Consider the following 27,415-nt stretch of genomic DNA (forward strand, 5'->3'; position numbering starts at 1 on the left):
AACAGAACAGATTGGTAGCAACTAAAACATTATTGACAACCACCAGCGTGGGCCCCTTACATTCCACCCTCAATACAATCCTGGCCGGCTATGGCAGGTGATAAATCTTAGTTTTTGAACTGCACCAGTTTGGAATGTGCAGTTCATTAGATATCCCCCAGATGTCTCTTTTCCAGCTACTTCAAGACATGAGCAAGGTTTGAGGCACCAATGTATTGGGGCTTTAAAACACCTGTAGAAAACTATTCCTGTCCTATAGTTTTGAAAAAACATGATGAAGATAAGTTTGAAGTTAAAGCTTAGTTTAACATTAATTTTTATTCTTCCACCTTTAGTCACACATACTTTACCTCCTGGTTGCTTGCAAAATGATCAGATGATAAACACTGGAAGTCTATGTGGCTCAGAAATAAAATGGAAACCGCACAGCACAATATTTTTGGGCCAAAAAATAATCGATTTACATTACACTATGTTCTGTGAAGACTTTGATATGTCTCAACTATGTGATAAGGCCCCAAATCAAATGCAAAGATTATTATTTCTCCAAACAGGACCTCCCTAATTATTAAGGCTTTGCTTGCAGAATGTCTACTATTTACACTCTGAAGTTTCATTGATGACCAGACAGGAAGGGCAACTATCCAGACTGCTTTGGATTAGAGTTGGCCTGGATTTCTTTGCCAGTCTCCTTCAATTCAGTTTATTTTGTTGTTGTTGCTGCGTAGTTATCAGGAGTAGACTTGCACTAGAACAATCAAATATAAACATTTTAAATTTTATTTACTTTTGACAAAATAAAGCAGGAAGTTAGAAACTTAAAATACTTTACAGATCACAGAACTCTTGTTCATATAGACATGATGAAAAAAATCTAGTTGAGAGTTGAGGCATCATCCAACATGACATTCATAAAGCCTTTCAAAAGTAATCTAAATTCATTGGATGCAAAACAATTTCCAAGTTTAGAAGACAATGATAATAATTCCATTTGATATAGCGCCTTATCATGTCTTTGAGACGTCTCAAAAGCGCTTCACAAAATATACACAGTAAAGTGAATTGACTATATTTTGTGGGTGTAAAAGAAGTCAAGAACTGAGAGATCGAGCTATTTTCAGGAATAGACAAATACAGGATTCTCCAGAAGTTTAGAAATCACGTTTTCACGCAATATATTCTTTTTAGGTTTGGGAAAAAAAGGCTGTTCATTACTGCCCAAGGAAAGAGGCCATAGGATCTTCGGGTCGCTGGCGCTTCATTCTGAACGCCTCCATTTCTTCCTCTGTTGGTTCCTTAGTTTCATATATGGTGTTGTAAGCCCTCTTCCGCTCGTCCAACTGTAAAGTTTGTTCAACTTGTTTCAGACGAGCCTCTTCAGCAATCAGTGCCTGAGCGAGAAGACAAAACGTCAAGCCCATTCATATAACTACACTCCAATATCACAAACACATCACTTCCAAAATTTCTAATATACACAGCACATGGTACCATGTTAACTGTGCTGTCTAGTTGGTGATGCACTAGGAATATAAAACAGGTTTGGAGTCTACTCCTGATACTTCGCAAGTAGTCCACTAACAGGACACGTGGTCCTAACTGGACAAACAATAAACTGACTTGAAGGAGATTGGCAAAGAAATACAGGAATGTCACAGGGAAAATTATTCAATAAACTGAATTAGTCATATATCCGGTATTCAGTTAACCGATCTAGATTTTTAGATAAGGTGTACAAATGGTTTGGGATTTTGAAATTTTATTCAATAAACTGAACTATTCAACCATCCGATATTTCATTAACCAAATTTCAATGTACACTGTTATGTGTTCAATTTCCTGATTGATTTGATAATGCAAATAATTTTATATTTTTAACTATTCCATACCTCTAAGTTAGGATTGCCATTGTAAGGGTTAAAAATATCATGAATTTTCAGTATCTTGTTTCTAGCATTCAAATTGAGGAGTCTTGTTAGATGTAGATCAAGCACTTCAGATTTGAAGGATCTTTAGAATTTAATCAGATATCTAAATGACAGGCAAGGCGAACAGATTTAGATATGCATAACCTCTTTTATTAAATGCAACACCTGAACCAAATTTATAATCAGTGAGTCCCCCGCTTTGGGCCAATGACATTTAGTTTGTGTATCAAAGAATTATATAAAGGCGCTGTACAAATGTAAGCTTCTTGTTATTCATACAAATTATATTTAGTTTTACCCTCCCTGCCTGCCACCCCTCCTGATCCCAACCCCCTGCTCCAGTCCAAATCTCTGACTGTCCAGCGCCTTGGGACTTCCTCCTGATGTGAAAGACGTTAAACAAATGTTCCTAAATTGATTGAAATAATTCATATTGGATACTGCATATTAAAATCACAAAAATGTTAATCAACAGCAGACAGGATGCAATACTAGCCATCATTTTGATTTTCTCACAATTCAAACACACATCCATAACTTTCATTAACAATTCATTGGAATTATTCATTTTAGTTATTTTGGTTATGCTGAGTCTAAGAGCTATTCCAAATAAAATCTTGGGGAGAAATGCCTGGTACATTTATGCTTCGCTGATGCCTTTTATTACAGCATAACAGTATCAAGCACCATTAAGTGGTGAACCAGGACATTCAATGCACCAAAGTTACATCAGAGAATTCTTCTTCAATATGTAGATCTAATCCACATTGAAAATAAAAACGGGTTTATCACACCTTCTGTGAACTGTATAAAATCCTGCACAGAGAGACATCACAATTTATTATACACGATTTCCACAAATGACAACAGCAATGCTAACCAATTACAATTCTGATTCCAGGATGAATGGAGGTGCCACAGTATGTGTTGCCAATTACTTTTCCAATTTGAAATCTGTTATCATGAAAGAGCAGCTTGCAGAGGGACTTAAAGGGTATAATTAAAATTTCAGGATTCTGTTGGCATTCAAAAACTATATTCCTGAAATTTAGAGCATGATCGTAGGTCTATAATTGAATTGAAACTACAATTTCTTCACAATATCACACAATTATCCTGTTAAGTAACATGAAAAGCAATTCATGTCTCAGAGATGAAACTGGAGAGGGAGAGATTTAGGGAGAGTTCCAATATGCAGGCACAAAGTGGCTGAAAGCTCAGCTACCAATGTTGAAATGGGCAAAGAGCAGGCCTGAGTTACCAGAAAGGAAGGAGTGTGTGTGTGTTGGGGGGGGGGGGGGGGGGAAAGAGTATGACAGAGGAGATGATGGAGATTAAGTTTGGGCAAGGCTGTGATTATCTTAAAGAATTAAGGACAGGATGAAGATTTCAAAATCAATCCACTGTGTAGCTCAGAGGTAGTGGAGCTATATAAAAGTAAATTTGTATTGTATTAGAACATAAGAATTAGTAGCAGGAGTAGGCTATTCGGCCCCTCGAGCCTGCCCCGCCATTCGATAAGATCATGGCTGATCTTCAGACCTAACTCTAATTACCTGCCCTATCCCCATATCCCCTAATCCCTCTATTTTTTAAAAATCTATCAGTCTCAGCCTTGAAGATGTTCAGGACTGAGCATCTACAGCCTTCTGGGGTAGTGAATTCCATAAATTCACTACCCTCCGAGTGAAGAAATGTTTCTTCAAATCTGTTCTAAAAGGCTGACCCTTAATTTTAAGACTGTGACCCCTGATTATAGATTCTCCTACCAGCGGAAACAGACCCTCAGTGTCTACTCTATCCAGCCCTTTAAGAATCTTATATATGTTTCAATAAGATCTCCCCTAATTCTTCTGATACTCTAGAGAATATAGCCCTAGTTTATTCAGACTCTCCTCATAGGTCAGTCCCTTCATCCCAGGAACTAACGTAGTGAATCTACGAGGGTAGAGGAAATAGATAAGATTACTATAGACAGAGAGGAAGTTCTGAAAAGATTGACTGGGCTCAAAATTGATAAGTCACCAGGACCAGATGGGTTTCACCCAAGGTTGCTGTGAGAGATACGGGTTCAAATAGCGGAGGCTTTGGCCATTATATTTCAATCTTCACTGAACACAGGAGTGGTGCCAAGAGACTGGAGAGTGGCTAATGTTACCCCCCTCTACAAAAAGGGGCAGAAAGACAAACCCGGAAATTACAGGCCAGTCAGCCTAACTTCGGTAATAGGAAAACTACTGGAGACCATAATCCGGGACAGAATAAATCTCTACTTAGAGGAACATGAGGTAATTAGAGACAGCCAACGTGGATTTGTTAAAGGCAAATCTTGCCTAACAAATCTAATAGAATTTTTTGAAGAGGTGACTGCGAGGGTTGATGAGGGAAATGCGGTGGACAACAACAACAAGATTCCATTTATAAAGCGCCTTTCACGTCAGGAGGACGTCCCAAGGCGCTGCACAGTTGGGTCAGGACCTGAGCAGGGGGAAATGGTCAGGGTGAGGGGAGGGAAGGGAGGGAGCGAGGAGGGGGGAAATAGTCAGGGTGAGGAGAGGGAAGGGAGGGAGCGAGGAGGGGGAAGAGAGTCAAGAGGGGAGCTGAAGGCTCGGTCAAAGAGAAAGATTTTGAGACCGGCCTTGAAGGAGGAAAGGGAGGAAGCGGCGAAGGCACTGGGGGATGGAGTTCCAGAGCCTGGGGGCTGAGAGGCTGAAGGCCCGACCACCGATGGTAGGGCGGTTGGGGTGGGGGACGTGGAGCAGACCGGAGCCGGAGGAACGGAGGGTACGGGCAGGTAGGTAGGGGGATAGTAGGTCAGAGAGGTAGGAGGGAGCAAGGCCGTGAATGGCCTTGTAGGTGAGGATGAGGATCTTGAAATCAATCCTCTGGGGGATGGGGAGCCAGTGGAGGCGAGCGAGGGTGGGTGTGATGTGGTCCCGAAGCCTGGTGCGGGACAGTACACGAGCTATTATTTACGTTATTTACATGGATTTCAAAAAGGCTTTTGACACAGTACTGCATAAGAGATTAATAAAAAAAGAGGCCCACGGTATTAAGGGTCAGTGGCAGTTTGGATTAAGAACTGGCTGAGCGACAGAAAGCAGAGGGTGGTGGTTAATGGGTGTTTCTCGAAATGGAAGGAGGTGTGCAGCGGTGTCCCCCAGGGATCGGTATTGGGACCACTGCTCTTTCTAATATATATTAACGATCTGGACTTGGGCATAGAGAGCACTATTTCCACGTTTGCAGGTGATACAAAGTTAGGTAGGGTAGTAAATAGGGAGGAGGTCTGTAACCAACTGCAAGCAGACATACACAGAATGGTGGAATGGGCTGACATGTGGCAGATGGATTTCAATGTGGATAAGTGTGAGGTGATACACTTAGATAGGAAAAATGATAGGAGGCAATATAGACTTGGTAGCTCAATCTTAAGGGGGGTGAACGTACAGAGAGATCTGGGTGTTCAAGTAAGCGAATCATTAAAGGTAGCGGGGCAGGTAGATAAGGCAGTAAAAAAGGCATTTGGTGTACTGAGCTTTATTAGTAGGGGCATAGAGTATAAGAGTAGGGAGGTTATGGTTAATCTATACAAAACACTGGTTAGGCCTCAGCTGAAGTACTGCGTCGAGTTCTGGGCACCTTACTTCAGGAAGGACATTAAGGCACTGGAAAGGGTGCAGAGGAGATTCACGAGAATGATACCAGGAATGGGGAACCTTAGCTATGAGGACAGGCTGGAGAAGTTAGGACTTTTCCCATCAGAGCAGAGAAGGTTGCACGAGGACCTGATAGAGGTCTTCAAGATCATGAAAGGTTTCGACAGACGAGACAGGGAAAAGCTGTTTCCGCTGGTAGGTGTGTCTGTGACCCGTGGTCACAGTCTTAAGATATCTACCAAAAGAAGCAGAGGGGAGGTTAGAAGAAATTTTTTCACTCAGCGACTTGTTTGAATTTGGAATGATCTGCCTGAAAGGGTAGTGAAGTCCGATTCGATAACAGCTTTTAAGAGAGAACTGGATAGGTATCTGGGAAGACGGGTTTGTAGGGTTATGGGGAGAAAGCTGGTGATTGGGGTTAGTGAAAGTGACTTGCTCTGTCAAAGAGCCGCACAGACTCGATGGGCCGAATGGCCTCCTTCTGTGCCATAAAATTCTATGAATAAAAAAATCTATGAATCTCTGAAAATAAGGAGACTAAAACTGCACACAATATTCAAGGTGCGGTCTCACCTTTCTACATTTCTACAGTTGCAGCAAGACTTCCCTACTCTTGTACTCTAAACCTTTTGCAATGAACGCTAACATGCCATTCGCCTTCTTAGTTGCTGCTGCACCTGCAAACTAACTTTTTGAGACTGGTGTACAAGGACACCCAAATCCCTCTGAACACTAACACTATCTAATCTCTCCCCCTCTAGAAAATAATCTGTTTTTCTATTTTTTCTGCCGAGGTGAATAACTTCACACTTCCCCACATTAAATTCCATCTGCCACCTACTCGCCCACTCCCCTAACCTATCTATATCCCGTTGCAATCTTTTTGCATCATCCTCAGAGCTTACTCTCCCACTTAGTTTAGTGTCATCCGCGAATTTAGATACGTTACATTCAATGTCCTCGTCTAGATCATTGATGTAAATTGTAAATAGCTGAGGCCCAAGCACTGATCCTTGTGGCACTCCACTAGTCACATCCTGCCAATTCGAGAATGACCCGTTTATCCCTACTCTCTGTTTTCTACCCGTTAGCCACTCTTCAATCCATGCTAATATGTTCCCATTAATCCTGTGGGCCTTAACCTTGTGCAATAGCCTTTTGTGTGGCACTTTGTCAAATGCCTTTTTAAAATCTAAATATACTACATCTACTGGTTCCCCCTATCTAACCTGTTCGATACATCTTCAAAAAACTCTAAAAGATTAGTTAAGCATGACTTCCCTTTTGTAAAGCCATGTTGACTCTGCCTAATCTTGTTATGGTCTTCCAGGAATCCCATAACAACATCTTTAATTAAGGACTCAAGAATTTTCCCTACAACTGATGTCAGACTAACTGGTCTATAGTTCCCATCTTTTCTCTCCCACCCTTCTTAAATAGTGGTGTTACGTTTACAATCTTCCAATCAATGGGAACCGTTCCAGAATCCAGAGAATTTTGGAAGATCAAAGACAAGCCATCCACTATCTCAGTAGCCACCTCTTTTAAAACCCTAGGATGTAGGCCATCAGGTCCAGGAGATTTATCAGTTTTAAGACCTGACAATTTACCTAAAACCATTTCTTTACTAATATTAATTCCCCAAGTTGCTCGCTAACATTGCTTCTTGGTTCCCCTCTATTCTTGGTAGGTTTTCAGTGTCTTCTAAGGTGAAGATAGTAGCAAAGTACTTGTTTAATGACTCTGCCATGTCTTTGTCCCCTAATATAATTCCCCCCGTCTCTACCTGTAGCGGACCCACATTTACCTTTGACAGCCTCTTCCTCTTTATATATTTATAAAAACTCTTGCAGTTTGTCCTCATATTCCATTTTCTCCCTCTTAATCACTTTTTTGGTTCTCTTTTGTTGATCCCTAAAGTTCTCCCAATCCTCGGGTTTACTATTCATCTTAGCTGTTTTATAGGCTTCTTCCTTTAACTTTATACTTTCCCTAACTGCTCTAGTTAGCCACGGTTGGGCCACCTTTCCCATGGCATTCTTATTCCTCAAAGGAATACGTGCTCGCTGGGAATTTTGCACTATCTCCTTAAACGTCTGCCATTGCTGGTCTACTGTCAAATCCTTAAGTCTAATTTTCCAGTTTATTTTGGCTAAATCCTCTCTCATACCAGCAAAATTGGCTCTACTTAAATTTAAAACCTTTGCTTCGGACTTAACTACTTCTCTCTCTAACGTAATGCTAAATTCCATCATATTATGATCACTTTGCCCTCGAGGAGCCTTAATTTCCAGTTTGCTGATCAGCCCTGCTTCATTGCACAAAAGATCTAATATGGCCTGTTCCCTGGCTGGCTCCTCGGCATACTGATCTAGATAATTATCCCTAATACATTCTATAAACTCTTCCTCTATCATATTTTTCCCAATTTAGTTGTCCCAATCTATGTGCAGATGAAAATTACCCACAATTAATGTTTTTCCCTTTCTACATGGTCTGCTAATTTCCTGATTTATACCTTGAGCGATACTGTTGACTGCTGTTTGGGGGTCTATAAACTACTCCCACTAGAGTTTTCTGCCCCTTGTTGTTACGTACCTCTACCCATACTGACTACTTCCTGCTTTTCTGATTTAAAATCTTTCCTCTCTACTGTTTTTATCCCATCCTTTATTAGCAGGGCCACCCCCACTCCTCATTTATCACATTGCCTATCTTTCCTATACACCATGTAACCTGGAATATTTAGCTCCCACCCTTGATCTCCCTATAACCATGTCTCGGTGATGGCTACTAGATCATACCCGTTTGTTTCTATTTGTGCATTTAACTCATCTATCTTGTTTCGAATGCTTCGCACATTTAGATATAACACCTTTAATTCTGACTTCAGGCTATTAGTCCTATTCACCAGTACCCTATCCCTGGGCTTCCTTTTCCTACTTGACACACTTTGCTCATCTCCCTGGTTTATCTGCTTTCCCACTTTCATCGGTCCTAACTGTGACGGATTACATGTGATTGTATTTACCCACCCTCCCCTTAGTAGCCCTGTCTACCTCCCTATTTATTTGTGCTGCCAAGACATTTGTCCCAGCCCTGTTTAGGTGGAGTCCATTCCTTTGGAATAGCTCCGGTCTCCCCCAATACTGGTGCCAGTGGCCTATAAAGTGAAACCCCTGCCCTCTGCACCATTCTTTTAGTCAGGTATTCAGCACTTAATTTTTTTTTTTGCCTGTACCAATTTGCCCCTGGCTCAGGTAATAATCCCGATATTAATACCTTCAAAGTTCTACTCTTTAGCTTAACTCCTAATTCCCAGAACTTGCTCCTCAACTTGTCCCCAGCTGTCCTACCTACATCATTGGTCCCTATGTGAATCATAACTATTGGATCCACTCCCTCCTGCTTCAAATTTTTCTCCAGCCCAGAAGTGACGTCCTTCACCCTGACCACAGGAAGGCAACAGAGTCTTCTTGTATTGTGGGATGGTGATGGGGGGGGGGGCACTACAAACAGCAGCCTACCTCATAAAACCGCCTCTGCCGGCTGTTTACTCAACGCTATTGTGGGCGGAGAGACTCCGGACACACAAGTGGGAAATGGTCATCGCTCCACTCGGAAGCCCCGCTGTTGAGATTGTCTGTGTGTGTGTTTGTGAGTGTCTCTATGTAAGTGTGTCTCTCTCCTCTGTATGTGTTCGTGAGTGTCTATATGAGTGTGTCTCTCTTGTGTGTGTGTGTGTGTGCGTCTGTGTGAGTAATTCTCTCCTCTGTATGTATGCGTTTGTGAGTGTCTGTGTGTGCCTCTTCTCTATGTGTGAGTTTACGTGTCTCTGGGTGAATGTATATGTCTCTCTCCTCTGTTTGCGTGTGGCTATGAATGTGTGCATCTCTCTCTCAGATTGTGTGTCTCTCTGTGTCTGTGAGTGTGTGTGTGTCTGTGTGGTGCTGGGCCCTGAGAGGCAGGTGGTGGTGAGTTCCTGTAGCCCCGCAGTTAGGACACTGGTCCTGAGGGTCTGTTTTGTGGCAGATCAAATGCGTTTGTCAAATGGGCCACCCAGTTTTTGTTGAAGAAATTAATATATTTTTTGCCACAATCTAATAATGTGTTATTTCCTCATGTTTAGTTTTAATCAATAAAATGAAAAAAGTAGCTTGGCAGTGAAATGTACCTCAACAGCACCAATCAACATCCCGCAATTTTGGGCAAACATTTCTGCAATTTTCCATTGGCCCTGGTGATGGGTACTACATTAGATGATTGCATTTAAACTTTCAATACAATTCAACAGGTTTTGAACACAGGCACTGTAGGGAAACTAATTGCCACCCACACTCAGATCAGCAAACTCAGGAGAGATCAGAGGTAAACAAACAATCTGTGACCCTGTGTCTCTGTACGGCTCAGTTTCACAATGGACAATGAAACACAATGATCAAGTGAGCCTTTGGAGCCAAACATTATTTTTTAACAAACGATTAAATACTAGGCAGCATCGGTCAAATCAGACATTTACCAGAAGAGGAATTATTAAACTAAACTGAAAAATAACAGAACATATGTAATGTACCTTTTTCAGTTTTTCTTTCTTCTTTGCGTCATCAGCTTCACTATCTGAGCTGTGACTCTTCCTATGTTTCTTCTTTTTTTTCTTCCTTTCTTCCTTTTGCTTTTCTTTGTGCATCTGTAACCAATACAAGTGGCTGTTAAAGCAGTGTGAAATGCAAAAAGTTTTGAATTTGAATGCTGATTTTCAAACTCCTTTGACATTTTGTATGATTTAACAAGACCAACAAACCAGTGCAAGAATACTTGAAACATTTTTTTTAACAATCATAATTATTAACATTACAAAAAGCCCACCTATCTGAAACCATAGCTGCTTTAAATAGTCCTGGCATTGAGCTGCTACAAATATTCAAAGTGGAATTTGATTTCTGTCAGCAGGATATACCATCACGGAGGGCATTAAAAACAAGAACGATCTGTATCTTCTGCAATTATCAGTGATAAGGGACAAATGATCAGTCATAGAATCACAGAATTATACAGCACAGGAGGAGGCCATTCGCCCCATCGTGTCTGTGCCGGCTCTTTGAAAAGAACTATCCAATTCAATCCCATACCCCCACTCTCCCCCCATAACCCTGCAAACTTGTCCTCCTCAAATAATTATCTACTTCTCTCTTAAAAGTTGTTATCGAATCGGCTTCCACCACTCTTTCAGGCAGTGCCTTCCAAATCAAAACAACTCGCTGTGTGAAAAAAATTTCTCCTCACCTCCCCTCTGCTCCTTTTAACAACTATTTTAAATCGGTTCCTCGGGTTACTGACCCACCCGCCAGCGGAAGTAGTTTCTTCTTGTTCACCCTATCGAATACCCTCATAATTTTGAAAACTTCCACTAAGTCTCCTCTTAACCTTCTCTGCTCCAAGGAGAATAATCCGAGCTTCTCTCGCCTCTCCTGATAACTGAAGTCCCTCATTCCTGGTACCATCCCGGTATATCTCCTTTGCACCCTCTCCAATGCCTTGACATCCTTCCTAAAGTGTGGTGCCCAGACCTGAACACAGCTTTATCTACTGTCCTGCCACCTTCAAATATTTACTTACATGAATTCCCCAGATCTCTCTGTTCCTTCACCCCCTTTAAGATTGTACCATCTGGCTAAGATTGCCTCTCCTCATTCTTCCTCCAAAATGCATCACCATATTTCTCTACATTAAACTTCATCTGCCACATGTTTGTCCATTTTACCAGTCCATCTATGCCCATTTGCAGTCTGCTACTATCCTCATCACTATTTACTACTTTTCCTAGCTTAGTATCATGATAATGGCCTAAAATAAAAAAAATCAGATTAACACTACCAAATAATTACACATATTAATTTGAAAGGTATTATTTAATTCCATTTGACATGAATTCATTTGCATACAACACAGTGATCTCAGCTGAGTACTTGCCTCCACAAGTGTTTTGGGCACGCTCTGCAATTCTTGTTCATCTATTTCCGGAATTTCAAGGGGACACTGAGGACCCTCCTTCAAAATCAATCAGAGAAACACAAGCACATTTTACAATGTGGACAATAGATTTCATGCAATAAAATCAACCTTTAGAATTTTTTCCCCACAATGCTTTTTAGCAACTTTTCACTTGATATTTAACAATTTTCTGATTTGAAATCTTTTAAAACATTTTCCTTTTCAACCAGACAACTGGAGGTTACACGAGCATCGAATATTTCTGCTGCTTTCTTTAGGTGCCCCCAGTGCTGCTCACTTTTAATTTACCTTTCTTCATTCCAAAGACACAATGAGATAGTGGGTACAAATGTTAACAGTAGTAAACAGCCAAGGACAATTTATGTGAACTACCTAAGAAGACAGGGTGAGAGAAGTGATGAATTACTCTGCATCAACTTCCTAGGAACGTATGATAAAGGCACCCAATAAAAGCTATATATACGCACATATATTAAAAAANGGCACTCAATTCATAATTGTTTTGTGAGACACTGCAGTGTGCAATTGGCTGCCGAATTTCGCCCACAAAATTCACAGTCAATTCACTTTACAGTATATTCTTTGAAGCCCTTTGAGATGTCTCGAAGATGTGATAAGGCGCTATATCAAATGCAAGGATTATTATTAATATCTAAGACTGGAAAGCAGTGAATCTAAAACAGACAGCAAACAGTTATAAATTAATCAATAAGCATGCTAATCCTGATTAAAAAACCTTACTAAAAGTCTACAGTGGTTCTACAATTTAACTATTGAAAACTGTCAAAGGTTATAGCATGAAGAGGACAAGACTTACAACTGTATTCTTTCCTGCTTCTCCAGTACAGTACGACATTTTCACACACGAGTAGCAACACTTGTAGCCCCATCTTCCTTCTTTCCAGTAGGAGCCCCAAACACTCTTAAAAAAAAATCAGAATGATCACAATAGACGCCAGCACTATCTGGTGCAAGATGCAATTTAACAATTTCCAAAGAATCAAACCTCTCTCTTGGACCAGGCCTTTAACTACCTCCCGCCCAAATTTCTAGACTACTATAGCTGTAATTCAGATGGCAATGCAGTGAAGTAGTAAAATGGATAAACTAGATTTCTAAGAGACAAATCTTTTTTTAAACAGCAAAGTAATGTCACTCACTGTGTGATTATTTATCAGGGCATCCTCTTCATACTTGGACTGTACAACAGCTCTCTCCTGGCCCTTTATCACAGCACCATGCCTTGAATACTCCACATAATCTTCAGTCTGGGCTAAGAGGAGCTCACGAGGTGGTGCATCCAAGTGTTCCTGACCTCCATACTGGAAATAGAGGATATTAAGGAATTGAAGAAACTATTTAAAGTTTAATCTAGAAAAGTTCTAAAAGTAATGGGTAGAAAAAAATGGATTGAAGTCTGAGAAGTCAGAATTAATATGATCGGCGATGGTTGTGGTTTTTTGTGCTCAACGTTAAAATAGGGGTTTGAAGTGATTGAACCCAAGATTGTGTGGGTCCGTCTGTATTGCTCAGTTTCACTCTGGAATAATGACCATCAAATGAGCCCTGGTAGAACAGTTTTGCTCCTAATGATTTACCTTAATTTGCGATTCAAATTTGGCATCCGCAAATAAAACAAAAATAAACACACTCTCCAAAATCACATCAGTGCTACAGAAAAGTTTACCATCTTTCAATTTGCTTTAACAAGCTGCCAGAAATTTGAATTAAAAAAAAAATTCCCCTCCCAATCAGCACTTTTTTTTTAAAAAAAAGGCAGCATCCAAAAAACACATCTAAATAGCCTAAGACCCTAAGCACAGCTGCTTTGCAGCAATTATACTGTGTAGATTTTAAAGTGTTTTAATGTTCTAATCAGGCTGCAGATGGAGTACCACGTAGTTATGGTTGGCACTACCTCAGGAGCTCTGTAGGCTCTTGAGACAGTTCAGAGGAGAACAATGATGATAAGGGATTCTATACGTTTGTTGCTGGGATCTAACATTCGTAATAGTAGCCACAAGCCTCGATTCCTGTTGGTAACTGGAGGTGCATCAAACAATACAATTTGTGTATGTCTGGACCCACTCTAGAATAGCCTTAATATTTTACCTTCTCCAATATGCTTCCTTTCTGCTGTTTCTCAAATTCTTCTTTCTTAACCTTAAAGGATTGGTGAAGGACTTCGAGCTTGGTAGGATCAGCTTGGAGGTGCACTTCGGAACCTTTCTCATAGGCCTCCCACGCAAATACTGTCACAAGAAGGAAACAAATTCACAATCATGCCATCAAGTCACATGGTCACAAAAACATATAGAAAGAAAAAATCAATTTATAATACAAGCAGCAAGAATCTTACATTGTGTCTGTGCCATTCTGACAGTGTCACCCGAATAACGTACAAAGTTATCTCCTGCGTAGCCAACCCTAGAAAAAATATACAAATTATGATTAATATTTCATCGCTGAGATTTCATGAATATGGACAACATTGCTCATTCATGCCACCACATTACATAAGGTTTTAGTTTTCACCAACCTTCCTCAAAACATATTCATCCTGAGATATTTGGAGCATGTCTAGGTAGGATCCCAAATAAACTAATACTTCCAAATTAGACAATAAAATTATAGCAGTCAGTTTATAATTGATAGACACATCTGAGTGATTGAGTCAAGTTTCTGTCAAATTGAAAGTTTGACACTGGGCCTCAGCGGCTTTATAGGAAGTGGCTTGCAGCTGATAGGGTATTTAGTTATTTTCTGTCAAGAATTTGTCTCGACTGTTGAGCAGAACATTAACATTACACTTTCATTACTGACATGCTAAGGGGCTACAGGTATCTTGGAAATGGATATACAAAATGAAATGCATATACAAAATTTGAAAAGTGAATGAATGTCTGAAAAAGTATTCATTTTACAGATTAACAACAGAATCCACATCTTAATCGATAAAGACTGTTTATGTTTATGCCCCTGCCTAAACAAAAGTTTTGTTAAATTATACACAATTTAACATTGTAATAAACAAGATGTTAAAGTAAGGTCTTTCACTGAGTGGTAAAGAGCATTTTGCACAGTTGAGGGACACAATGTACTGATCTCAGTTTGGGCGGGATCCCATCACACCCCTTCTGTTGGGAAGAGACTGATCCCGAGGTCTCTTTTGGCTCAGAATATTGACCTAATCTAACCTTTTAATACAATAGATACAAACTTGTCCATAAGCCAAATATTTTCATGCTTATATTCCTCTTGCTAACTCTTAGTCTTTTGATCTTGTGACCCACATAGAAGGCTAAGTGAGCGTTCAATAGCTCATTTCATGTGAAAGGAAATTAAGCTGTATGCACAAAACAAAAGGTCACCCTGCTACCCAGAAAACAAACACACTGATATTAATTAGTACCTGAAGCATGGTTTTGACATGTTGTCTATTGTTGCCAGATGTGCTTAAGCAATATGAAGGGTTGTTCTTAACTTTGTGTACAGAGAAACATATGGTGGATATAATACAGACTCATGGGTGGATCTGTTACATCATGGTCAACATAAAGGGGAATGCAATGTGAAGTCATCTTTATGAATTAAGAAAATCTTCAAGAAATTAGCTCATTGCATCTCAAGAAAAACACTCCTCTCAGGAGTTATTCAACAACAAGAACAAAATTACATTTGAATAGGTTCTTTCACGTCGGGAGGACGTCCCAAGGCGCTGGACAGGCAGTGTTTCGGACCCGAGCTGGGGTGCTGGGATTGAGGAGGGTGGAGGGCAGGGGTGGGAAGGAGGATGATCGAAAGCAGTCGAAGAGGAGGGCCTTGAGATGGGTCTTGAAGGAGGCAAGGGAGGGGGCGAGGCAGAGGGATTGCGGGATGGAGTTCCAGCGGGTGGGGGCAGAGTGACAGAAGGCCAGACCACCAATGGTGGGGCAGGAGACGTGAAGCAGGCCGGAGCCCACTGAGTGGAGGGAGCGGGCAGGATGGTAGGGGGTTAAGAGGTCAGAGGTAAGGAGGAGCGAGGCTACGCAGGGCTTTGAAAGTGAGGACCACAATCTTGAACTGTATCCTCTGTATGATGGGCGAGGATGGGGGTGATAGGGTCACGGAACCTGGTGCGGGAGAGGACACGGACTGCAGAGCTCTGGACGATCTGCAGCCTGTGGAGAGAGGAGTTGGGGAGGCCGACAAGCAATGAGTTTGCATAGTCAAGCCTGGATGCTATGAATGTGTGTATGAGGGTTTTGGTGGCCTGTGGTGTGAGACAGTGGCGGAGCCAGGCGATGTTGCGGAGGCGGGGGAAGGCAGAGCGGGTCATGGCACGGATGTCGGGTAGAAAGGGTAACTGAGGGTTAAACAAGACTCCAAGGTTCCAGACTGGCTTAGTATGGTGAAGTGTTCATCCGTCGATGGTGATGCTGTTAGCGCCCGAGTTGTGGAGATGCTGACGGGAGCAAATTGGGAAGGCCTCAGTCTTGCTGACGTTCAACTGAAGAAAGTTAGCTCTCATCCAGGTCTTGAGGTCTGGCAGACATTCTATCAGGACAGCAGTGGTCCTGGAGTCAAGGGTGGAGGCTGAGAAGTGCAGTTGGGTGTCAACCACATACACGTGGAAGTTCATCCCACGTCTGCGGATGATGTCACCAAAAGGGAGCATATAGATATTGAAGAGGAGGGGACCAAGGACAGGGTTCTGAGGAACGCCGCACAAGATGGTGCAGGGACTAGAGGAGAAACCGTTTGTGGAGATGAAGAGGTACGTGAGAGGTACGATCTGAACCAGTCAAAGACAGAACCATGAAGGTTGAGGTGAGAGGAGAGGCGGTGGATAGGATAGAGTGGTCAACGGTATCGAAATCAGCAGAGAGGTCAAGGAGGACGAGGAGGCAGAGGAAGCTCAGGTCGCAGATGGACAGAATGTCATTTGTCACTTTGACCAGGGCTGTTTTTGTGCTGTGGGCGGCACGGAATCCCGATTGAAGGGGTTTAACATATAACATAACATGTAGGAGCAGATGTAGGCCATTCGGCCCTTCCAGCCTGCCCCGCCATTCAATCATGGCTGATCTTCTAATCTAACTCCAGCTAATAACCTGACCCTGCCTTATCCCCATATCCCTTAATACCTTTTGCAATAAAAATGTATCTATCGCAAGTCTTGAATATGTTCAAGGACTGAGCGTCAACAGCCCTTTGGGGTAGTGAGTTTCATACATTCACCACCCTTTGAGTGAAAAAGTTCTTCCTCAACTCAGTGCGAAAGGGTTGGCCTCTGATTTTAAGGCTGTGACTCCTGGTTTTAGTTTCTCCAACCAGGGGAAACAATCTCCCACTATCTACTCTATCATGCCCTTTGATGATCTTATAGGTTTCTATAAGATCCCCTCTAATTCTTCTATATTCTAGAGAATATAGGCCCAAATTGGTCAGCCTATCCTCGTAACTCACCCCCTTCATCCCTGGCACTAACCTAGTAAATCTACACTGCACCCCCTCCAAGGAAGTACATCCTTCCTTAAATAAGGAGAGCAAAACTGGATGCAGTATTCCAGGTGTGGTCTCACCAGGGCCCTATACAGTTGCAGCAAGACTTCCCTACTCTTATACTCTAATCCTTTCATAATGAATGCTAACATACCGTTCACCTTCCTAATTGCTGCTGCACCTGCAGACTAACTTTCTGTGATTGGTGTACAAGGACACCCAAGTCCCTCTGGACGCTAACACATTCCAATCTCTCCCCTTCTAATAAATAACCCGCTCTTCTGTTTTTGCTACCTAGGTGGATGACTTCGCACTTCCCTACATTATACTTCATCTGTCACCTACCTGCCCAATCACCTAACCTATCTGTCTCGCTGCATTTTTGTAATGTCGTCCTCTGTGTCGGCACTTCCTCCTAGTTTTGTGTCATCCCCGAATTTAGATATATTAGCTTCGATGTTCTCATCAGATCATTGATGTCGATGGTAAATAGCTGAGACCCAAGGACTGATCCTTGTGGCACTCCACTAGTCACATCCCGCCAATCCGAAAAAGACCCGTTTATCCCTACTGTTTGTTTCCTACCAGTTAACCATTCCCCAATCCATGTTGATATGCTCCCCCCAATTCCATGGGCCCTTATCTTTTGGACTAACCTTTTATGCGGCACCTTATTGAATGCCTTCTGGTCAGTGGAAGTCCAAATAGACCACATCCACTGATTCACCTTTATCTAGTTTACTGAAAATGTCCTCAAAAAACTCTATGAGATTTGTCAAACATGACTTCCCTTTTGTAAAGCCATGTTAACCTGGCCTAATTATATTGTGCTCCCCTAAATACCGCACTACCACATCCTTAATCAACGATTCTAAAATTTTTCCTATCACTGATGTGAGACTAACCGGCCTATAGTTCCCTATCTTTTCCTTTCCACCTTTTTGTGAAGGAATTGGCGGGAGAGGAAGGAACAAAGCTGGGAAGCAATGACTCGTTCCAGGACCTTGGAGAAGAAAGAGAGTTGGGGATGGGGCAGTAGTTTGCAAGCAGGAATGGGTCCAAGGAGGGATTTTTAAGGATAGGAGTGATGACAGACGTTTTTAAAGGGGTGGGAATGATATCAGTGGACAGGGAGAAGTGTATGACGTCTGTGAGTACAACAACATGCATTTATATAGCACCCTCCACAATGGACAGTGTCTCAGAGCGCTTAACAATGGTGGAGCCCGAGGCCGAGCTGGGGCAAGGGGGAAGGTGACCATAGGCACAGTCGAAGAGGAGATGGTAAGGAGGTGGAGCTGGGAGGTAAGAAGAGGGGTATGGCTGGGGTCGAGGGAACAAGTGGTTGGTTTCATGCGGGTTATCGTGGTGGTGAGAGAGGAGTGGGAGAGAGATTCGAGGGTGTGGAGGGAGGGATGGATAGGGGCTGGGGTGTGAGTGGGTGATGGGAAGTGGATAGTATATGGAAGGGCACAGGCAGCTGAGCGGATCCCCTCAACTTTGGATTCAAGGAAGTCCAGCATCGCCTCACAGTTGGCATTGGAAGTGATGATCGGCAAGGCGTAAGAGGTTGGGCAGGGAACTGGTTGGTGGTGGAGAAGAGGAAGCTGGCCTCCAACATTGTCTTGGGAGTAGAACGACAATTTGCTAGAGGCAATGGCAGAGTGGTAAGATTTGATAAGGTCCAGCCAGATTTGCTGATGAATCGTTAAGTTCAATTTAAGCCAAGTGCGATCAGCGGTCTATTCAACAGTATTATGTTTTCTCTCTATCCTGGAAACAGCAGTAGCATTGAAAACATTCTGCTTGTTTTTATTTCAGAATGAGTTTTTTTTCTTAAGTTTGTATGGAATGAAAAAAAAGCACAAAAAAGTGTATCACTAGAGAAAAAGCTATCACCATTGATACTGCACAATCTATCACATATGCCATGGTGTTGAATTATATGAACATTTTCAACTTTCTCCAACTATTTGTACTAAAATGTTTTCATTCATCTTTTAAAAATTCAGATGTGGGAGACTCACATTTAATACATCAAATTTCCTATACAAGAAGATATCGAAAGCACAATCCCTCGTGTTTGTCTTGTCCAAAGGAAAAAAAGTTTGAAATGGCTTTTTGCTGGCAAAAAGACAAAACCTGTTTGTAATAAAACATATCACGTGTCTGACAGATATATGACCGTTGAAATCCTTTTTGGGTAATTATAACCAGACAGGCATCTGGGTTTCTGGGACAGTTGTGGAAATTAGTACACAGCTGCATGGACTTACTCGTCTGGGTGCCTGCCAGTGTTGGAATATGGGTTCTCCCTCATGGCTCTGGTCTTTGGATCATAATATGCAGAGTTTGGATCCAGGTTTCTGAGGTACTGAAAAGCAATAAAACCCCAACATTTTAGTGGATCAAGCAAAGCAGTAGAAACACTAACATATTTAATAAAAAAATCACATTAGCAATTATATCATGACACCATATTCCCAACTTCCAGGCACAATGCTGGAGCAGTCTGCTGTTTCTAATATATTCTTCATTCTAGCTGAAACGGTTCTTAAAATTGAAAATGAAGTTGAGACTGCTTTGTGTTCACAGTACTCTCCCTAAACATATATTAAAAAAAACTTTCTCTGAATAATGAGAAATTCTTGCTTGAATGAAATACCCAGGAATTGCCTATTCCTACATCTCTGGTGATGCCAGTCATGCGAATGAGTTGATTGCATTCTAGGACAGCTCCACTGAAGTTAATGCTACATTGGCAGTTCACAGACAGACTTAGGCTAGTTGTAGCAACAGTGGCCCAAACACTGTTTAAAAGCAAGGATTCATCATTGCAGGAAATTATATTTTACAATCAGGTATGTGGGTGTGGACTTCACTTGACATCATCAAACCTTAGCTGCAAGCCACCTCATCAAATAATGTGACAATCCTCCCTGTCCTGCCCTGCATACAAACAATAGGTTGGGTGAAGCATCACGCATCAAGCTAATGCCCTTGGAATCGTATTTCAGGTTATGTCACCACTTTCAGTACAGATGAGCAACCAAAGTATGTATTATGTAGACAACATACTATTCTCCTAGCAACACTGGCCAAAACTATAAAGCAGTATCTGGCTGGCATTTCAGCTAAGGATTGATAATAATAATCCTGACATTTTATACAGTGCTTCCTGCATTCACAACAATAGCAGATGGGGCAGAAAATATAGCACTTAAGCCAAAATAAGTAATAAACACAAATACATACTTTAGCAATGTCCTCACGGATACGGAGGTTTCTGACAGTAATTCTTCTTTTGGAGTCAAAGTTCTGTCCCGGCATATCGACATCATCAGCGTACTTATCCTCATCTTCATCTTCACTGTTATTGTCTTTATCCTGACAATGACAAAAGAAATTAAATGACCATTTTTTACAAAAAATGCCATATTCAACATTACTGCTTTATAATACTTTTGTTTATTAGAAGCCTGATAGCAATACTGTATGAAAAAGCATTCCACTTTGTTCGTACAGGTAATTGCCAGGGAAGTGTGGACTATAGAATGAGCTTGACCTCAAAAAAGGCTTTATCCACCTAAAACCCACAATTTGCTTTGATTACGATTAAAGTTGCGGCAATCTGCTCCGCCGATGATTCAAAGGTTAAATATATCAACTTGTGGGATGTTGGACCATACAGGCCAGAAAATTCAAGTCCCAATCCTGGCCTCCTCTGAGCTAGCTATTCTCAATTGTGAGAGATGTGGCACAACAACTGGAGTGGTTGGGTGGTTAAAGAAAAAAATAATTCAGTGCTTCCACTTCTGTGACTCCTGGAAATGGACATCACAAGGATAGGATAGAGGTAGGCTATGAACATGACACTGTCTGGGTTCATGCTTCCGTAAGACACCAGAAAGCCATTAACACCAGTAGTAACATATCTCACAATAACTTACTGCTTACTGCTTACTGCTGAAAATGCAAGGAGGGAGGAAAATTAATTTTGCAAGTAAAAATATTTCACAACCATCGCTTTTATCTGAACTACAAGGACTTATCAGCAATGATAACTCAGCTGTTTAAACTAAAACACATACTGTTGGAGAATTATGGTCTTCTTCTCCCCATTGACGTCTTGAGGAGTTCTGTTATAATGAAAGTAAGATGGATCAGGCGCACAGCAATAACAACAGTAATTACAGATCTATATCCTGCTTAAACATAGGTCTTAACTTCCAAAATTCATTGTAGTAAATGTCCAGTTTGTTCATAATATTTTCTAATTAGCCTATTTCAGTTAGTGTTATACATTTAGATGTTCTTTTTGCTAGTTTTATTTTTCAGTGATCTTTTCTGCCAAACACTGGAAACACAAAATGCCAGATGTGAAATATCTGTTTTATGTTATACCCTGAGATTCATGTTTCAAAACATCTGCCTGCATATAATCTTAGCACCAAAGCTAAAATTCTTCTATTTACACAGCTAGTAAGTGGTAGGTTTACAAAAAAAAGCAAGATTATATTCACAATTTAAGCAATTCCTCAAAAGGTTTGTTCTATTCAATAGCCAGCAAATTAGCTGCAGGTTGGTCAGGCGTGGGCGCCATAAACCCCTCTACTGGAAAACAAATGGATACACTTACGAGTAAGATAGAAGGTCATAACATTTTAAGAACCCAAATAAATGATTTAAGCCATTAAAGCAAGTAATGCACAATTATCAATACTCCACTGTAATCCCACTTGACCTCCGTAGTCACCTTGTAAATAAGGACTAAAAGGCAGAGGGATTGAATGCACATAGGAACTTTCCTGGGTAGGAAAGGGACAATGCCTCATGTCATGAAGGGTCAGTGGATGTTTAACAGAAAAATATTCTATTCTACATTTGGGAAGTAAACACAAACATGCAATTTAGTCATTTCTAAAACATGTGACTATAGATACTACTCAATTTTCAGGGAAACAGATTTTTAGTTTATTTAAATAATATTAAGAGATTGTTTTAATGTTTTACTTCAGGATGGCCCACTGGCTAAACTGGATGAAATCAACCCACATCCGGCCCAAGGGCCAATTTCACCGTCACCCCCCCAACTACACTTCATCTGTTATGTTTCTGGAAGGAAACACAAGAATATTGCTTCTGCGGCCCGCGGACGTTTCTCGAATAGGGTATCTAGTCCTCGGCACCCTGCTTTACTTTATTGTTGTAATGTTTTACTTATTCTTCTCACCACCACATGGTCCATCAGCTTTCCAGAGGCCAGTTCTTCCTGCAGTTTCTGAGCTTTCAGTGTACGTTTTGCCTGAAATCAGATAATTCAAATATCTGTTATTCCTTTTGCTGAGTACTTCCTCAGCTTCACTCTATGGTTCGGTATCGTTTATTGTGTTCTGCACAAAAGATACTTGTTTGCTAAGTAAGTTTTTTTTAAATTTTACTTTTACACATGAAAAAATACTTGGGATATCATTAAATGTTTAGAAACAAGGCACACAAAACATCATTGACACTTTTACGGGATCTATAATCACTTTCATTGCATAATTAAACCCTAATATTGAGCGCAGTTTACAGATTTATTTAACTAATGCCCTTACCTAATGTATTTAACTAGAGATTATGTTTTCATTAGTTGAAACATGGCAAATGATAGAATTTCTTATAAAAGCTGTGTTTTTCTCAAATTGAAACATCCAGTAACTAAATTTCATTCTAGTAATGCACTTCAGTGCATATTAAAAACACTTTCAATTTTATAGAGTTAGAAAAGAACATTATGACTTCAGTTTCTACCAGCAACTTTTTGGAATATAACTCCTGATTAGACTGAATTACCATACTTTGCCGCAGAAACATTACTTATTCTGTTAGCTCACTTATTGAAAGCATCATCTAGTTTCTCAATAGGTCACTGAAAACCTGGCATGTGCTAAATTACCAAACAAAGTTTCTTCTATCTAGACTATCCAGAGACTTTCTGGAAGGTGTACATAGGTGGGTGTTAGACGAGGAAAGGATCAAATACAGTTGTGATACACCCTGCAATCGAATAGCCTAATAACATGACTAACTGGGCTTATGTGGTAAATTGGCCGATGGCTGACATCAATGGAACTATACCCATTAGAAGAGGCAGAGAAAATTGAATGGGGTGGGGGAGGAAAGAAAGGCTTAAAAAAGTATCCAGACTAAAGGATCCAGATTTGTATAACAAAGGTTTAAGATACAAATGGTGAATTTCTCCCCTAAATCCATCTCTCCAAGTAACTTTACTGTTCATTTTTTGAAATATTGCAATTTTAAACATTAGCTGCTGGTTTTGTTCGGTCTGTAATAGTTTCAAACATTCCTCAAGCACAGTACAGGAATCAGTTTAACAAATGTGTGTCAAAGTTCATTTGCATTGATTAACAGATGTGCTTTTGGTTCCCTCTACAGACCACAAAGTAGAATTTTTTTTAAACCTTGCCTCAGCAAGTCAAATTTTTTTGTCAGTGCTTTGACAGACAGACCTTCAACAATGCTCAGAGGATTATAAAGAGGCAATAAGCTAGGAAATCTCATAAAAGAATGAGGAAAGAAAGTTAGTTATGCTTAGTTTATACTTCACTTTTTGCACCATTTCCACAAAGTGGGAATGCAATACGTGTTGGAAACAACTGCCGGGACCAACCACCTTGGTTTGGTTAGAGCATTGACCAATGCCACAACCTTATAAATACAGGTAGTGCCAACGAATCTGGTTTCCCCAAAGCCTTGCCACTAGAATTAAGGAGCAGTTTTAATATTAAACAGCAGGTCACCCTCCTGGTTCTGCAATAAGATTAGAAACTAGCACTCGTTGAGGATTAATAGACATGTGCCACTCTTCTCTGATCATAGTGAGAGCACTTTGAAGCAATAAAAACGAATAAATCCTCCCCTCAATTGTTCCACTGCAAACTGATCTGGTTTTGGTCCCAAAAGTCTATGGTCACAAACTTAACAACATTTAAGCACAGGTTAGTAGAATAAAGAATAAAGGCCTCAACAATTTTCTTAAACACTGTAGCATGTCTCAAAATAAACTGGGCTTTTTAAACAAGTAAAGGGTCTAATCAAATTCTTTTAATTAGGGATTGCTGTTAAACTTAGAAATAAATTAAGACAATTGTAGGGTTGCACACTTTAAACAAATGAAATAGCTCTTAAAACATCGCTCATGTACGGCCCTGAATAGGGCTGGCAATATCAGCACTCAGTGTAGCAGAAACCACTTGGTGCTAAAACTGGACTTAGTTTGGACTTTTCAGTAATAGCTATTACTCTATTCTGCTGAAAGGAAACGTAATGCATTATTACACACCAAGTCAACTTTTGCATATTCCTCCACAATCCTCATATGCTCCTCTGCATCGTATCCATTCCAACGATCTCGCTTTCCATCGTAGTCAAAAAGAAACGTTGATTGTATGTGCTCATCTGGAGCAATGTTGCTGCCAGTAAACTTTGCTCCCACTTTTCTGGGTCTCTAATCAAATGACGTAAAATATCAGGGAAAAAGGTTTGCAGGATCTATGTGCAAATAAATCATTCAGAAGTATAGGGAAAAGGGAAGGAGTACTAGGGATGAAGGACAGGAAAATGTTTAATATAGAGCATTAGAATAATAATCCTTGCATTTGATATGTGCCTTGTGTTGTTGAGACGTCTCAAAGTGCTTCACAGAATATGCTGTAAAATGAATATGCACAGCAGTGTTGCACAAATAATCGTGGATTGTTTAAAAAAATGGAATTATTAACTCCAGAGACCACCAATCAATTAGAGAAACAGAATGTTAGGCTCTCAGAGTGTTTCACAGGATTTTACTATAAAGTGTAGCGATTGTATTTTGTGGGGGAATCATAGAATTATACAGCACAGAAGGTAGCAATTCAGCCCATCGTGTCTGTGCCAGCTCTTTGAAAAGAGCTATCCAATTCAATCCCACTCCCCCGTTCTCTCCCCATATCCCTGCAAACTTGTCCCCCCAAATAATTATCTACTTCTCTCTTAAAAGCTGTTATGAATGGGCTTCCAGCCAATTTGTGTACAATAATGTCCCATAAGCAGCCATGGAGTGCTTAAACAGGTCATTTGTAGCTCTGTTGTCCCAGTTAGATAGGAACACAGGGAGAGGGAAGACGGATTCAATACATTCCACAAAAGTGTACACCAAGAATTACACCACGTGAAAATCACTTACTTCCACACAGTCCTTCCTGATGTGTGTTAAAGCTCCACAGTTTTCACATGCACCTCGCCGGTATTTGGTTAAAACAGCACCCTGCAAAAGGAGCAAACAACATTTTTAACAAAGTGTAACTTTTCCTGAAGTTATCCACCTAGAGATTTGAAATTCCCACTAAATACAGATTGCATTCAGAAAAGATCAGGAGGAATATGTTTCCCCAGGGGTTACAGTTAAAGCTGCTCCCAATTCAGTAGGTGCACGGCAACACATTGAATTAATTACCTGCCCTGCCAAATCTTTTCTCCACTGCAGAAAACACTAAGAAATTTATTTCAGACACATCTACCAGCCAGTTTATAATACCCCAAGCCATAGATCCAAAGGCTGCAGAATGCGAGAGAAAAACATTTCAACAACAACAAGATTCCATTTATAAAGCGCCTTTCACGTCAGGAGGACGTCCCAAGGCACTGCACAGTTGGGTCATGACCCGAGCAGGGGGGAAATGGTCAGGGTGAGGGGAGGGAAGGGAGGGAGCGAGGAGGGGGGAAATGGTCAGGGTAAGGGGAGGGAAGGGAGGGAGTGAGGGGAGGGAAGGGAGGGAGCGAGGAGGGGGAAGAGAGTCGAGAGGGGAGCTGAAGGCTCGGTCAAAGAGAAAGGTTTTGAGACCGGCCTTGAAGGAGGAGAGGGAGGAAGCGGCGAAGGCACTGGGGGATAGAGTTCCAGAGCCTGGGGGCTGAGAGGCTGAAGGCCCGACCACCGATGGTAGGGCGATTGGGGCGGGGGACGTGGAGCAGACCGGAGCCGGAGGAACGGAGGGTACGGGCGGGTAGGTAGGGGGATAGTAGGTTGGAGAGGTAGGAGGGAGCAAGGCCGTGAATGGCCTTGTAGGTGAGGATGAGGATCTTGAAATCAATCCTCTGGGGGATGGGGAGCCAGTGGAGGCGAGCGAGGGTGGGAGTGATGTGGTCGCGAAGCCTGGTGTGGGACAGTACACGAGCTGCAGAGTTCTGAATGACCTGCAGCTTGTGGAGGGAGGTGGCGGGAAGGCCGGCGAGGAGAGAGTTCCCATAGTCCAGCCTTGAGGTGACAAAGGCGTGGAACAGTGTTTCAGCAGCGTGAGGGGTGAGGTAATGCCGTAGTCTGGCGATGTTCCGGAGGTGCTGGAAGGCGGTGCCAGTTGTGGTGCGGATGTGAGGGAGAAAGGACAGCTCAGAGTCGAACAGAACACCGAGGTTCCTGACTTGCTTTGAGAGGTGGAGAGTGCAGCCTTGGATGCTGATGGTGTCAGCGCCTGAGGTGCGGAGGCGCTGACGTGAGCCAATCAGGAGGGCCTCGGTTTTTCGCATGTTGAGCTGAAGAAAGTTGTCTCTCGTCCAGGACTCGATGTCGGACAGGCAGCTGTCAGGACATTGGTGGTCGTGGAGTTGAGAGTAGAGGAGGAAAGGTAGAGTTGGGTGTCATCCGCATACATGTGGAAGTTAACTCCATGTCTGCGGATGATGTCACCAAGGGGGAGCATATAGAGGGTGAAGAGGAGGGGACCGAGGACAGAGCCCTGAGGGACACCACATGAGACAGTACTTTCAATGCGTACCTGCTTTACTCCCTTCTTGAACCAGTCTCCAATAGAACTGAACTGTTGCTGCTGCTCAAACTGTGGCCGTTGATGTTTGAGTGTTGGTCTTTTGGAGGGATCTATATACCATGGAACCGATGAAATATATTGAGGAATGTGGGGATTGATATCTCTATCAGGAGAGAGTGAGACAAGTAAGTTTAAATTTTGATGGTCCTTTAACAAATGTTTCCTTGCATTTGATATAGCCCCCTATCGCATCTTCGAGATGTCTCAAAGTGCTGCATAAAATATTGTGGAGTTCTGTAGCTCAGTGGTTAGAGCAAGCGAGAAACCTGGGTTTGATTCCCGGAGGGGTGAAACCTTGGGCAAGTTTCCTTACTCCACACGCCTGTTTACCTAGCAGTAAGCAGGAACACAAGTTCACAAGCCAGAGTGCTAGCAGTCAGTGAATTTCAACTGCTCATAGTCAGTGGCTGCAGCCTGAATATAAAAAATGTTGTTTAAATTTCTCTCTCTTGCTTTTTNCCCCACT

General features: G+C 41.6%; 1 protein-coding gene across 1 annotated transcript in view; it reads right to left on the minus strand.

The window, feature by feature from the left end:
• Nucleotides 1–762: 762 nt before the first annotated feature.
• slu7 (SLU7 homolog, splicing factor) overlaps nucleotides 763–27,415 on the minus strand; it is a 29,847-nt gene continuing 3,194 nt past the window's right edge. Inside the window, exons 3-16 of the mRNA XM_007906657.2 lie at nucleotides 26,899–27,052; nucleotides 25,314–25,394; nucleotides 24,432–24,596; nucleotides 22,317–22,388; nucleotides 21,175–21,222; nucleotides 20,339–20,470; nucleotides 19,360–19,457; nucleotides 13,959–14,026; nucleotides 13,712–13,851; nucleotides 12,760–12,921; nucleotides 12,417–12,521; nucleotides 11,558–11,635; nucleotides 10,161–10,274; nucleotides 763–1,391 (exon numbers count right to left, since the gene is read on the minus strand). Of these exons, the coding sequence (XP_007904848.1) occupies nucleotides 1,212–1,391; nucleotides 10,161–10,274; nucleotides 11,558–11,635; nucleotides 12,417–12,521; nucleotides 12,760–12,921; nucleotides 13,712–13,851; nucleotides 13,959–14,026; nucleotides 19,360–19,457; nucleotides 20,339–20,470; nucleotides 21,175–21,222; nucleotides 22,317–22,388; nucleotides 24,432–24,596; nucleotides 25,314–25,394; nucleotides 26,899–27,052 (1,597 nt within the window). The 3' untranslated portion in view covers nucleotides 763–1,211. The remainder of the gene's footprint in view (nucleotides 1,392–10,160; nucleotides 10,275–11,557; nucleotides 11,636–12,416; nucleotides 12,522–12,759; nucleotides 12,922–13,711; nucleotides 13,852–13,958; nucleotides 14,027–19,359; nucleotides 19,458–20,338; nucleotides 20,471–21,174; nucleotides 21,223–22,316; nucleotides 22,389–24,431; nucleotides 24,597–25,313; nucleotides 25,395–26,898; nucleotides 27,053–27,415) is intronic.

This window comes from Callorhinchus milii, unplaced genomic scaffold (genome assembly GCF_018977255.1).
Source record: "Callorhinchus milii isolate IMCB2004 unplaced genomic scaffold, IMCB_Cmil_1.0 Scaffold13, whole genome shotgun sequence".
In the NCBI taxonomy this organism is placed as follows: domain Eukaryota; kingdom Metazoa; phylum Chordata; class Chondrichthyes; order Chimaeriformes; family Callorhinchidae; genus Callorhinchus; species Callorhinchus milii.